This window comes from Carettochelys insculpta, chromosome 2, assembly GCF_033958435.1.
Source record: "Carettochelys insculpta isolate YL-2023 chromosome 2, ASM3395843v1, whole genome shotgun sequence".
Classification (NCBI taxonomy): domain Eukaryota; kingdom Metazoa; phylum Chordata; order Testudines; family Carettochelyidae; genus Carettochelys; species Carettochelys insculpta.
This window is the reverse complement of record NC_134138.1, coordinates 37,201,960-37,217,146: the sequence shown is the minus strand read 5'-3', so window position 1 is coordinate 37,217,146 and position 15,187 is coordinate 37,201,960. Positions and strand designations below refer to the sequence as shown.

At 43.8% G+C, this 15,187-nt stretch overlaps 1 protein-coding gene across 1 annotated transcript in view; it reads right to left on the bottom strand.

Moving 5' to 3' along the window:
- RSPO2 (R-spondin 2) overlaps nt 1-10,285 on the bottom strand; it is a 204,463-nt gene extending 194,178 nt beyond the window's left edge. Inside the window, exon 1 of the mRNA XM_074985657.1 lies at nt 9,824-10,285. Within this exon, the coding sequence (XP_074841758.1) occupies nt 9,824-9,917 (94 nt within the window). The 5' untranslated portion in view covers nt 9,918-10,285. The remainder of the gene's footprint in view (nt 1-9,823) is intronic.
- Nucleotides 10,286-15,187: the final 4,902 nt, after the last annotated feature.

Genomic DNA, 15,187 nt, shown 5'->3' with positions numbered 1-15,187 from the left:
ATATGCAAATGAGCATCTATTTGCATTTTCAAGACCATCCCTTTGCATACTGCTGCCAGAAGTTCGGGTCAGTGTAACCATAGCCAATCTGTTTATACGACAGAAGGGGAAGAGAGTGAGAATACAGCATATGCCTTTCTTCAAAAAAAAAAAAAAAAAATCACAGAAAGGGCAAAAGCTTTTACCAGAATTGAGTATTTTGCCACAGTTGATTAAATGTTTTGAAAAAGAAATATTTAATTGATTTAATTATTGAGCCTGCAAACTCTGAAGACGTCAAAATGTTGTTACAGAAACCTATGTTGATATATTGCATCAGGGACCTTGAACATCTTCTGTGCTGTGGACCAAAATTTAATAGATTGTTCACTGAGCATATTTCCTCCCTTTGCCATTAGAAATATTTAGGGTGTTATTTCCTTTTCTTTTCTCTCTTATTTAGGGAAGCCATCTCTTCCCTCCCCACATGGACCATTTTATCTTTTTTGGTTTATGTCCTCACTATAAAGAGAAATATCTGGGAAAGGCAATCAGCAACCTTTCCCACTCCCCACTCACTAAACCAAATTTGGGACAATTATTTAGGCTTTAAAAAAACGTGGTTAAAAATGAACATGATTAAAGCAAAGCTCCATGAACCAGCCTATTTGTATCACTGTAGTAGCTGAGCAGCATCATGAAAAGAAGCCAGCACAGTGTGGCAAGCCAGACCACCAGCAAATGCTCCACTGACCACAGACTGGTAACTGGAGATCAGAACCACAAGTGATTCTTAGAATTTGAGATGCCTGAAACAGAATTATCCAAGGTCGGGGGTGGAATTAGCTTTTCACTCTCCAGTGATGGTCTTGGAGGTGGTTAAAAATCCCCTTAATCTCTGGAGGACAAAAATGTGATATGTACACGAAGCTAAACCAGACTCTTGTGAAATCCCAAGAGTTCTAAGGAGTGTTGTCTCCCTGGTATACTTATGGGCTTAGCTTTCACACCAGCCTCCCGCTAGCAGGTGTGTTGAAATCTGAAGACCTCAGTGTGTTGAAAACACCACAAAGCCTCCTTACCGCAACAAAGATGCTGAGAAGGGTGGGCTCTGCTTTTTTTTTTTTCATCCTAATAAGTATTTCCAGATCATGACACTGCTACCGCCAGATTTTCCATGTAGCAGCTGTGAGAAAGCAGCTTGATTCACCTTACTTTCACTGCTCAGATGCTGAATAGCTATAGTGAAAACTGACAAGACCAGTCACAAATCTCATTGTGGGGCTGCTTGGCAAGTCTCTAAGCTGTTCTGAGCTAAATCATGGCTAGAAAAACAACACTGCATCCATTTATGCTTGATTCATGTTTGCAATGTTTTCTCTGCAACCACAAGGGCTGAAACTGTAATGTGTATGAAAGCAGGTTGTGATAAAATTGCCATTAAAACTTCACATTCACTCCCTAAACTAGTTCCTAGCACAGACTTCTCTTTCTTCTATGTTACCAACCTTTCCCACCCTCCACACGGAACAATTTGTGAAGATGATTTAGTATGCTTTGAATTATATATAAATTAAATTATATAAAATAATGGAATAAAGTGAAATCAAAATTCTGTGTGTCAAGCTATCGAGAGACACAAAGGTAGAGTCTGCCTTAGCTTTTTCTCCCAATCGGTTACTTCACATTAGAACATGGATTCTCAATCAGGGTTTTCAGGGTTGGAACCAGCCTCACTATTTAATAGCTATATGGAAGGGGGAAAAGGTGTCCCAAAACTTGTTTCTGCTATACCATTGGGTCATAGTATGGAAAAGTTTGACAACTACTTCACTGGATCTGTGTAAAAGCTACTACTATAACCCTGCTTTTCGAGGAAATTCCAAAATTCCAGAAAAATATAGGGAGATTTCTCTTGTAATCAATTTATTTTAAAAAAAACACAGATCCCATATTTATATGGGTTGGCAACTATAGAAAATTAAAAGACCTTCCTTTTAGTCTTTTTATATACAAGGTTGGACAGGAAAGCATATTTTTCTCTCCCTTTTTCCTCAAACAAGAAATTGTCTCTAATGATTGATCAAGGTATCTGGAGCAAAGTAAAATCATAGTGTATGAGCTAGGGCAGGGGTCGACAACCCCCAGCACAGATGCCAAGAGTGGCTCACTGTCCACAGACACAGGATTCCAGGACACTGGGCAGCCTGTTTGCTGTGCTTCAGGTTGGCCATTTTGTCGAGAGAGCAGCCAGGCAGTGCGGCTGCTTTCTGTCCAAGAATGGATCACTCTTTCCATTTACTCGGTAGTCTGGCCATGATCTGTCAACAGAAGTTTTGTCGGAAGATATCTGTCCAACAGAAACTTCTGTTGACAGATAGCTCTAGTGTAGACATAGCCTTAGTGACTTTAAAAAATATCACAGGCACTCAGACTGTACATAGAGGTCAAAAGGACAAATTTCAGCACTCCTCCTGGGAAAGATTGCTCACCCCTGAGCTACAGTATTGTAACTTTATTCTCTAATATATTAATAAGGTGTCATTTAAATGATCAGCCTTACTCCAGCTATTACACACAACCAACTGGAATAGAATTTTTAAAAGAAACCAAGAAAACACATCAACATTTTCATAAGTCATTTTTAAACTAGGCAAATTCAGATATTATAGGAACATAACAGCTCCCAGTCTCCATCCTCTTATTCTACATGAGAAGTTAGTTGTGCAGTATGTTTTACATTGTAAAACATACAGGCACCTCTTATTACAACACTAAAATAGTTGCTAAAACTGGCTAGTCAAAGTTTTTGAAGGTTTTTGGTTAGGTGTAGATAAAGAGAGGACACTGCAGTTTCTACTTTGAATAGATGCACCTAGGGTTAAACTATTATTATTATTATTGTTGTTATTATTATTATTATTATAAACTATTCAAAACCATTATTTCCCAATCTCTTAATTACAGGCCTAGTTCTGCATCCTCACTCAAGTGGACTAAGGTTGCTAAGTTCAGAGGAAACCAATTTTAAGACTCATTGAGTGAATACTACTCAGTGTCAGTAAGGATCCTAGAAACAGGACTATGTTTGTCTGGTAGCTATGCCTTGCTTATTTGTAGGGTTTTACTTTGTTCTATTGTTAAGATTTTGCTGACATTTGTTGCCAGTTCTGCCCAAAATTCATAACTAATACTGAAGTATCGTGCGATATCAGTTGACTGCTTTATACTCTTAAGCCGTTTCTACATATACCACTTGTTCTCAAGGCAGTATGGTAATAAACAGCCCAAAAATACAAATGAAGTGTGGATGTAAATTTCGAGCACCTCATTAGCATATGGTCACAGGATTTGGAGTTTGGAAGCCCCTTCTTCCTGAGGATTTCCTTCCAGGAGGTCTCCCAGGGGCCGTGCTTCTACACGCTCTTTTAGAGTCTGGAAGAGCTTCTTCCAGACTCTGAATCATGTGACCGTACAGTAATGAGGCACTGAAATTTACATCCATGCCTCATTAGCATTTTTCAGGCCATTTATTAGCATGCCACCTTTGGAACAAGTGGCATGTGTAGAAATAGCCTTATAGAAAAGCAAAAATTTAAAAAATAATAATATGGCTACAAACTTGTGCCCAGGGCCACCTAATGGATGCTGTATATTATCATATCTACAATGAGTGCTTTTTTTGTGCCACTGCTTGTCAGTACTGAGCATTGGCACCTCAGTAGCCCCAGCCATGGGAGTGGCTGCACAGCATGGAGCCACCTGAGTACCAGCACTTTTTTTTTTGTTTACAAAAAAGGCACTGTTTACAATAACAACATGTCATCAGGGTTTAGTGCACAATTAATATTTCAGAAAGACTGATATTATAAAATGTGGGCCTGGACAAAAGATATGATAGCTGGAAGACTGGGAATGAAACAGGAATAGCCTTGTAACTAGCATGGAAGACCAACATAGCCAGTAACCCACTAGGCTGATGGGTGTGTTGACATCCAGATGAGTGATCTTTGCCTCATAAAATTAAGACGTACAACACCTATATAGAATTAAAAGTGAACAGCAGGATGGGAAATTGAAAAGGAGGGCAGATGTAGGGTTGTAGGAGGAAAGCTTTCACTAAATGTTGTGTGTTATACCCTATTCCTCACACTCATTGTCTTCCTCATCACTACATATGATAGACTCTTCCAGCAGGGATGAACAACTACTCTATTTGTACTGCACCTAACACCATCAACCCCTAGCGCTATAGACACAAATATTGAAAAAGCATGATTAATAACAAACTTTGTACATAACATAAGTACGGTGGCAGGTTAACTAACCTTCATATTATTACACTTGGGCAAATAATGTTGCTTCTTGTCCATGCAACTGCATGGCTAATCAGGTGCCAGAGGTTCACACCAATGTAAAGTCAAAGCAAGCAGAGTATAACTGATAAAATTCCAGATACAACAGGAACTCTGCCACAGAAACTGGTGTTCCAAGGTAGTGGAAGAGTAGGGGATGGACACAAAGCCCATTAACTGTAATAAAGATCCTTCCACTGAGATCAGTGGACTCTGGGTTAAAATCTAAGGCTATGTCTCCACTACAGTTGGGATTGACACTCCAGAAATCGATACACCGGAGGTCATGTAAGAGGTTCTACTGAACATCTACCATATTGACTGCAGACCACTCTCCAGATGACCCCAGTGCTTTACCCCAGTTGAGAAGAGTAAGATAAGTCAAAGTGCTTTAATCGACCCAGCACAGTGGACACATGGCAGTAAGTTGATCTAAGATGTGCTATTTATGTAGCTGAAGTTGTGTTCCTTAGGTCTCTTACTGAGGTAGAGACTTACCTGAGGTCAGTTTACTGTGGTAGTGGAGACAAAACCTATGAGTACCATTGAGATGGTGACAGAGGATTACCCAAAGATGTGAGTATTTTACTTCTGATTTCTCTCCACTAGGGCACGTCTCAACTACAAAATTAAATTTACTCAATATAAGTTGACATCCAGCTGCTTCAATAATTAAGGCAGTGGTGCATGCCCTTGTCATGCTCAATGTGTCAGCAGAGTGCATCCTCAATAGCAGCACCTGCACTGAGGCACACAGCACTGTACGATGGGTAGTTATCCTGTAGCGCTATTAGTTACCTGCGGGTTGGGGAAGGACTTACAGTGCCTCATGGGACCAAAACATTGCTGCTGGTCTTCTAGACATACACTCCTGCCAGAGTTACATGTTATCCAGGTCATCCTCACTGGTGTTTGTCTAACCTGCTCTTAAAAGCCTACAGTGATGGAGATTCCACAACCTCCTAGGTAATGTGTTCAAGTGCTTAACCCCCCTGAGAGGAAGGTTTTCCTAATATCCATCCTATGCCTCTCTGGCTGTAATTTAAGCCTGTTGCTTCTTGTCCTATCCTCAGAGGTTAACAAGTACAATTTTATTCCCTCCTCATTATAACAACCTTTTATGTACTTGAAAATTGTTAGCATGTTCCCCCTCAGGCTTCTCTTCTCCAGACTAAACAAAACACTTTGACTATAACAACAGAAGGATAGCTGTGCTAGTCTACAGACTATCAAAACAAAAAGCAGTCCAGTAGCACTTTAAAGACTTTAAAGGCTAGCCCTTCTGCCCCTCTACTCTCTGATTTGCTCACCTTGATAACATTTTTCTGATTTGTCAACCCTGATTACTATTTTTGGTTCTCTGTGCCTTAAATATTGAGTCTGTTCTAGTATGGCTATGATCTGAAGTGGGTCTGTCCCAGGAAAGCTCATCACCTAATAAATTATTTTGTTAGTCTTTAAAGCACTACTTTGACTATAGAATTTTTCCCATTTCATATCATGCAGAACCCATGACCTTTCCCGGTTTTCCATAATTCAGACTCGGAGCTTGAGTCTGGGTCTCCCACATTCTGCTTGAGTGCCATAGCCCCTGGGCTCTCAACTAGCCCCTACCTATTACTTCTCAAAATTTTCATATTCATAAACCAAGTACCATATTGGACCTTTTTGTCACAGCATCCCATGACAGCCAGTGATCAGTTGAATATCTTTATTGAGCCTCAAGTCCTTTCCAGAGCCAAACCCCTCATCTTGTATGTAAGGATCCTGTTCTAGATGTTTTAAAATAATTTTGGTTTGAAGATTTCAATTTCTCATGTGTCCCTTAGGTGCACTTTGGTGTTCACTTAAATGCATAATGCAATAAACTGCTCGACCCAAAGAGGCATTACAAGACACTGGCTGCAATTGGTACTGCGCATAAGGCAAGCCAGTGAACCCTAAGGGAGGGAGGTACCTGAACACATCTCAAGACATTATAAAACCAGTGTAAATCAAGCTCATGGGTAAACAAGTATCCAAAAGAACTGTAAAATTAAATTATGCTTACAAATCAAGAAAGGGAAAAGAGATGCTTTGGTATAGATAGATTCATCTACAAGTATTTCAACTATATTACTTTGAAATATACTTTAAAACTGTTCTCTGAAGAAACAGTAAGCAATATTCCTAGTAAATCCCAGCTTTCAAACACCCTGGGGCAAAGACTTCCCACTTCCAAAATAAGAGTGATATAAATTAACTGTAGCAAATAATATTTTAGTGCTGCAGCAGAAGACTATTATGTGTATGTAAGGAAATGAAAATGTAAGTTGCACATGCTTATTTATATTTTTTCTGTTGCATTAATAAGAATATCTTGATTTTGATCAGAATGTAAAAAGTAATTTTCGAATGTGACCTGTTTATTTTAAATTGTTTAGATGACTAACAACATGAAATCAATCCACGTCCAGAGCCAGCATGCAAACCTCAAATTTTTCATCACTTTTACCACATTATGTTACATAATTTGGTCTGGAACAAAAAGGAGGAGAAGCAGGAAGGACAGCATGGGATCAGCCTTCTCTAGCATTTACTTACATCTCCTGAAATATGCCAACTATAACCCCCACCTTCCTATGCACAGAAATGCTTTTCTTAAAAAAAAAAATAGTTTACACAAAAGATTTGCCTGCTATTCCAAACTGGATGCAATTGATTCCTACTGCACAGGAGAAATGATCTATGCCAAGAATTATATTTCATTAAGAAAATGATATTATGGAGCATCAGAGATCACATAACATGCAAAAGAGAATGGCAGAAAAGTTCTAGCTACCAGTACCCCACAGTGAATGCCTGATTATTTGCAGATGGGAAATGGAAAAATTGTAAAATTACAGGAATTTTGAATCCTGAACTAAGATGTTATTTCAGTCTGTATGTTGCATGGTCAATGTCAACTATAATTTCAAATATAGTCACACATCTTGCCTTAAGCTTTATCATCAGCCACTTTTATTTCTTTAAAGTTTGTTGACTGAAACTACATTGCAGTCTCCTCAGTCCATAATAAAAGCCGTAGGTGACAGCAGTAAACTGATCCAGTAAGTCAACTGTCAATACAAATGTTATTTCACCAGTAACCAAATGTCCATCAAGAAACTAATTTAAATCAATCTCCTTTGAGAAAGCCAGTTGTCCAGCAAGTACAACAATTGGTCTAAGATCAATCAGTGAACATGAGATCAATTAAAACCAGCTTAAGTTTTTGTAGAGGGACAATTCACGCAACTCAAGTTAGATCTCTATTCATTTCTATGCTCCCACAATGTAATCCTTAAGCTGTGTTGTAAAGCAGAAATACTACTATCACCCTTCACTGTCTAGCCAGCACTCTAAGTAGTTCCACATTTAATTAAAGACACAGTATACCCTTTGTTAGCACAGATAGTCAGTCTGGTCACTTTAAAGGACTGCTGCAGTTTTAGCCATGCATACAAAAAATTAATTCTGCAAACCATCTGTTGGAAAAACATCAGAATTAAATCATTTTACAATGTAATTTTGACCCACTCAGAAGTTCGCATTGTTCTGAAAGGATAAGCCTCTTCAGCTTTGTGTTTTTATTAGGACTTATATTTGCTAAGCACTGGAGATGTTAACAGGTTACTAATAATCTTTTGCTTACAATCTGTAATGAAATGTGAGAAATAGTAACTGAATTACCAGATTTTCCTGCTCTTAATTGGGGAAGAAAAGGATGGGAAAAGGGGAAAATTACTATAACTACTTAAGTTTAGATAGATACCTATAGATGAAGTCAGAAAAACAACTTGAAATTTGTAGATAAGATGCAGTAACACTTTTGTCCACACGGGTGCTGTAATGACATATTCCACAACAACAATTACGAATCTCTAGCAATTCCAATTTTGAAAACCTACAACGTTTGGAAACAAAACAAATGAAGACTTTGTAATAGTTCTCTAAAATGCATTCCCCTTACAAAAACATCTCTCTGTATGTCCTTAATGTGTACCTCAACCACCTCACTATTTGACTAGCAAGAATCCCTCTCGACACTTTTCGAATTGATTTCTAAAAACGAATGTGTGCCAAAATCAATTGTCAATCATCCCCTGACGTTATAAAAGTGTCCGAAACGTTCATTGAGATGATATAATGAGAAACAAGACTTTAAACTGGATTTAATGACTCCTAACCTAAACAAGTATGGACTTAAAGTCATATTTTAGTGTCTGAAAAACATTTATATCATCTTCTCTACTTAAAAAAAAAAATCTTGCCTTGATACAAACCAGCCATGCCTAACAATGCGGTGTAAAACCTTTTGACTGGTTTAAAAGCAATTTGCAGGGTAATGACAAAGTAGGCTACTTCCAGTGGTAAATACAAGCTCATTAGTCGTTGTAGATATACGCAAGCTAATAACTTCTGAAGGGCAGAATAATTTGCCATGTGCAACTAATCAGCAGAGGCATAAGCCCAGACCCCGTCTGTAAAACGAGCTCAGGCGCGCTCGGGACGGAGGGGTGCTGCATCCGCTGGGCAAAGGGCAGCGGCTCAGTCCCGCAGCACCGAGGGAGAGCCCGGCAGAGGCAGGACCACGGCTCCACAGAGCCCGTGACAAGCAGCTGGCGGCGGGCCCGATCCACCGGGAAGCCCAGCGCTGGCACGCGTGCCGTCTGGGGCACAGGGGGGTCTCGGGCAGCGGGAACTGACTGCAGGTCCGAGGGAGCCGGGCTGGCTCGCTCCTCCCGCGAGCAGGGCGCTGGGCTAGGGCTGGGCAGGTGACTCTAGCCCACGTGGCCAGCAGCGCACCTGCAGCGCCTGCCTGCCTGCCCTGCCGCTCTGTTCCCCGTGCAGCTGGAGCTGGGGCGGGGCCCGCCGGTGGCACCGCCCGCGCCAGCCGCCCCTTCGCCGATGGGCTCCCCCGTAAGCCGCCCGATTCCCAACACACCGCTCCCGGGCCAGCATCGGCACGGGCTGACAGTCGCGTCCCGGGCCAGGCCCCCTTCCCGAGCGCAGCTCGCCCGGGAGTCCGCACTGCAGGCGGGCACCGCTCGCCTCTGCTCGGAGCCAAGCAGCCCAGGGGCCGCCTCCGAGCCAGAGCAGCTGCGAGCCCCGCGGGGAGCTGGAGAGAGGAGCTCCGCGGGGGCGCCCAGCCCGTGTCCTCTGGCGATGGGGTTTAATCCACCTGCCAGGCCGCCGCTGCGACTCCAGAGCCAGCCGGGGAAGGGGGAGGACGCGCCCGCCGCACTTGCCGCTCCTCAGTCACTTATTTCAGGCTCAGGTGGCAGGATCGCGCCCTCCCGCGGTCCCCGGCCGGGCAGGTACCCCGCGTCCCCATTCCCCCTCTCCCGACCAGGTTGGGTAGATCCCCGCACGCCCCGAGCTGGGCAAGTCCCAGCGCCCCCTGGGCGGGCAGGGGGCAGCCGCCGGTCCGTGCGTGGCAGGGGGGGTGGCAGTGCCAGGCGACTGACCTCGCTTGCTGCGTCTCCAGCGGCCGGCTTGGCAGTGGCTGTAATCCATGCAGTTGAGGACGAGCAGGGCAAAGGAGAAGAGGCGAAACCGCATCCTGGGCGGCGAGGCCGGGCAGCTTCTCTCGGCGCCGCGGAGGGGGCACGGCAAGCGGCCGGGCTGGGCTGGGCTGAGCGCGGGGCGCAGCGGCGGCGGATCCGAATGCGGAGTCACCAGCCGCCGGCCGCTCCCCTGGCCAGGCACTGCGAAGTGGCAGCAGCTCCCAGCATCTCCTCGAAGCAGCGAACCAAGAGCGGGGGGGAGGGGGACTGGGGGGGGGCTAGTCCCACCCTCCCGGCTGCCCCGAGGCCACGGGGATGGTAGAGCGGAGCGGGAGGGGCCGCGGCTCCCCCCCCCCCCAGGTGGTCGGGCTCTTTTGTCTGCCCCGCCGGGCACTGAAAGGGCGAGAGACCGGCGCCCCGGGGCCCGCGTGGGGTCAGGCGCCGGCGCACGGTCCCTACCTAGCTCCCGCGACGGGCAAGCTCAGCCCTCCCGCGGCAGCGGGGCGGGAAGCGGCGCCCCTCGCTAGCTACACGTGGGCAGGCGAAGAGCTGGCGCGGGGCTGCCCGGCCGGGAGCTGAAGCAGCGGCTTTTGCCCCGGGCCCCTGCCCCCACCCCCACCCCTGTGCGGAGCAACCGGGGGCGCCCCGCCCCCAGCCTCGGCCTTTTCCTGCGGTGGGGGCGGCCCGGCGGGGCAGACTCCCCCCCGGCCCTCCGCAGCCGGGGCTGGGGACTTCGGGACGTAGGTGGTGCTGTGGTCCACCGCAGCTCAGAGCGGCCCCGCGGCCTCCGCCAGGTCCTAGCGCCGCCGGGTCCTAGCGCCCTGTGCGCGGCAGCCTCCCTCCCCGAGCTTTGCAGGGCCAAGTCCTCCGCCCAGCCAGGGGGTCTCCTCCTCCGCCCGGGGAGCCGGCTCGCCTCTCCCAGGCTGCGCTCCGGCGGCTGTGAGGTCCTCACGCGCCTGCGGCTTGGGGCTGGCGGCGCTCGAGGGCCCCTCACGTCTCATTTTTGTCTCTTATCTGGCCTTGGCAACTGCTGCCAGTCACAGCCCCGGGAAGGTCCTGAAGCACCAGGCAGGCAGCCTGACAGACCCTCTTTTCCACCCCTTCCTCCGGGGCTGCTAAGGCCTGGGGGCCTTTCCAGGGTAGGATCCAAACCCTTTGAGTCAGTGCAAACTCTCTCTTTGGTGTCCTGGTGCTTTATGTGATGCTTCAGGTCTGGGGCTTCTCCTCCCAAGTCCTTAAACCCAGAGTGTCTCTTGGTCTACTGTGTCCTCAAGGCAGTTTCATCTGCTCCCTGTTCTTCCCCAGCCTTAAATTCTCATTCATCTCCTCCTCTTTCTCTCCCTTCCCTCAGTGTCCAAAAATCCAGGTTTATCTTCTTTACCTTGTGCTCTTTGCCTCCCTCAAACTGCTTACCTGGTGAATCACTCCGGGGGCGTTACAGAAGCAATTTCTCACTGATTCAAGATTTCAGTAAATTACACACTGATCCTGTATGTTGGGTTGTGAAGACAGACTTCCATGCACGAAGGGAGCCTCCCTAAAGTCAGCAGCTGAGCTGGGTGCAGAGGCTAGTCTGTGTGGAACACCTTGCAGGGTCAAAATAAAGTAAGTGTTCTGGAGACCTCAAGCATAAGCCACTGGAATAATATGCTTGCGCGGTGTTGAACGAATTCATTATTTACTAGGCTTTTTTTCTTATGTTTATATGACACTTGAACTCCCTTCATTCCAATTCAGCCTTGTGTGTATATGCTGACTGGAACATTTCCTTCTACACACCCTGTGGAGCGGCCAAATGCTGCTGCTTTTGCACTATAAAACAATTAAACCTTTGCAGGGTTTGTGGAGCTCCACAGAGCATGATCTTGAAGTATCCTAACATGACTACACAGCAGATGCAGTTCTTAAAATGAATGATACCAATATTTATATAATCAAAGATTCTTATACTATGGTACATTCTTATAGCTGGGAGACCCATCTCTTTTGTGCTGATGTCTTAATACCATCTCAGTGGGATACAGAAATCTCTATTGACTTACATTGCAATGAAGGAGACAGACCTTTAATCTCAGTACAAGAAGAGAACAGTTTAGAGAAAATGTTGTTCTTCCTCATTCTATGAACGACTGAAAGGCTTTACTCCTAAATGTTGAATGTGTCCATAAAACATCTTCCAACTTCTTATCTAGAAATCATCCTCTGTTTCCTCTTCCTCCTCCAGATTCATCATTCCCTAAGTCCCTTATGCATCCTTCAAAACTTGGTGTCCCCCTTGATGTCACCTCTTGCAATCTTATTGTTTGAATTGTTATACTGTGTATTCTCTGATTGTCTGAATTTGGGCCTGATCTTCTAACCATTTCTCTGTGGCATAATAGTCACTTAGTCCAGTAATAAGTGGCAGTGACTCTTCTCGAGGTAACAGGCACTAAGGGGCTTCCTATTGATGCAAAAACCTCTCACATCAGACCCTATGCTCTGCAATGTTTGCAGTATATTGGAGTTAGTCTGTAAACTCCTCTAGGTAGGTACCTTGTCATTTGTGTATTCATCCCTATATGTTTAAAACAATGCACATGTACTAAATAATAAAAGTGTGAGGTCCCTAGTTAGGTTGAGAAGACAGCCCCTCATGCAACACCAAAAACATTTGAGTGTAAGTGGCATGTGCTTAGAACCTTAATGGTCATAAGTTAATTCTAAAACTGCACAAAAAGAAATATCTCTCTCTCTCTCTCTCTCTCTCTCTCTCTCTCTCCCTTTTTCTCTCAGTTTTAAAAGGAGAAAAACTCCAACATTTCTATTATTTTATTCCAAGCTACAAAGGAAGTATTTTCTTCTGTGAAAAAGCAATGAAGCAAGACCAGGCTTAATTTTTCAGTCTTCTGTCATACTTAATAATCTGAATGGTAAAACTATTCACATAAAAGGTATTATCTCAGCAAAACCACCCAACAGCTTAAGCAAGATGATTGTAGATACAGTTAAGGAATTGAGCAGGGGAGAAAAAAAGTTATCTAAATAAAAACACATATATACTGAGGAAGGGAGAGAGTGCTTGTCTACTTTATAACAACCCTGCTCTCTAAAATACAATCAAACACTTCATTTTCTGTCTCTCGGTTATTGTTCTCTGTATCGTTTGAGCCCAGTCCTGCAGTCCTTGCTGAGGCAGAATTCCCAGCAATGTCTATGAGTGTTTTGCCTGAGCAAGGAGAAGCTGTGTATGTGTTTTCATTAAGGCATGGAAAACCATATGGAAAGAGGGATAACATCTCTAAAATAACTATCATAACTCTCAAGTTTAATTTCCACTTCTTTATGTGAAAAGGAGAGAGACCTAGAAAAAGTAATAAGAAAAATGTGCTCTCAATGATGTGTATCCTCCTCTTTCAAACTGGACCAGTACCAAAGCATCAGTTCCAGTCTGCCAGTCTGAGACATCCTACTGCACTTGCAAGTGCCAGATCCAATTTGCCAATGTTGGGCTATCATACTGTTAAGGAAAGAGTTCAGATTCCAGTTTGGCAGCTGGGGATGCCATATTCCTCTTGGAGAGTGGTAGCTTCAATTAGCAGCTTAGAAACCAAAAAGTGGAAGAAAAATCAAGATCCATAGAACTTTCCTTCTATTGGTTTAGGGTGTTTTATTTCATTGTAACTCTAGAATGTAGGAGCCACAACATTTTATATAATAAAAATATCTACAAGTTGCTCTAATGTGCCATTAGAAAACTGGCCCTGCTGAGGACAGAGGTGTTGCTTGAGCTATTTGTGCACTCCATCCCCTTGTCTGCCCTCAGTTCAATTTAGGTGGGTCCTGGCTCTGGCCCTTCTATCTCCCACTCACCTACACAATCACCCACATGGGTAACTATAGCTAGATTTTATCTCTACTTCACATTCATTTTCTTTCATTGCCCTTATCCACCCAATGGAAATGGAAAGGAATACATCAATAAGCAAAAGATTTAAAACCAGCATCCTCCACCAGGCAATTTGCTCTTTCACTCTTCACATGAGCTGCAGGAGGAGTGAGGTGCAAACATGAGCATAACCCCATGAGCAAGAGACTTTTCCCAACATGGAGGTGCCCCCGAAGGGCAGAATTGGCTTTGAAGTCAGTTCCCTTTAAGTGGAAAGCAAGACAATTAAGCCTTTCTTTAAATGGATCTTTAAAATAAACCTTTAGTAAATTACTTTCCTGTGGAAAAAGTGTAGCTCAGTGCAGACATGTTTTGCTGGACCAGTATACTCAACAACTTCTCAACGTCATACCAACCTAGGTTAAGTAACTGATTGTCAGAGATTATCTGCAGTCAAGACCCAGAAGCCTTTAATTAGGCTATGAGGGAGGCAATGAAGTGGAAAGAGCAGAGCACTGGACTGAGATCTGGGTTCTCTTTTTGGATCTGCCACTGGTCTGCGGGTGACTGGGAACAAATTATTATATCTCTTTGTGACATTGTTTCATCATCTGAAAAAACAATGACAAATACACTACCATGCTTTGTAAGATTTACTGAGGAGAAGCCTATAACAGTTAGTCTTTGTGTTTGTTTATATTTAGTTAATGGGTCATACAGTGGTTTGAAAATGTAAAGGCTGTGTAAGTATTAGTGTGCTAAGCATATGATCATTCAGATACAGCTATTTTGCAATTGAATAGTTGCAATATTTTGTTGGACTACACCAGGAGTATATCTGCCAAAAGATAATAAAGAAGGGAGTTGGAAAGGAGTCTTGGACAGTTAATAATACATTTTCCTAATATTTTTTAGCTATATCTTCAGTGAGTTATGATTTCCTCCATTTAAATCAAAACATACCATCAGGTAGTGTTGCTATAATCTGATGCTCCACTCTCTAGGATTGCATTATTAATAGGTTTAATAATCTAACAAAACTCATATGCAAATATGTAAACATACTTAACTCATTAATTTCATGGCCTTTATCATAGAAAAACTTCATTTCTTTACTCAGCTGGAGAGAAAGGCTGTCCATAACAGATGAGTCTTACATCACAAAATCAACAGCCAATATCACAAAGAAAGAACAAACTTGGGTGTCTTATCTCTCTGCGGTTCAGATATCGAGCCCTTAATGAGAAGTGAGACCTAAAGTTAAACACAAAATGAAAGTGTAAATTTGTTGGGGGAAAGAAAATAGGCTGCTATTCACAGAAATGTAACCGAGGGCAGAATTCCCTTCCAAATGAAAATCAGGCAAGCTTCATTTGAATAAGAAACACAGAACTGGCCCTTAAACATGTTGTTGATGATGTATAAACCAGGCTAGAATCTTAGGCTTATACTGTGCC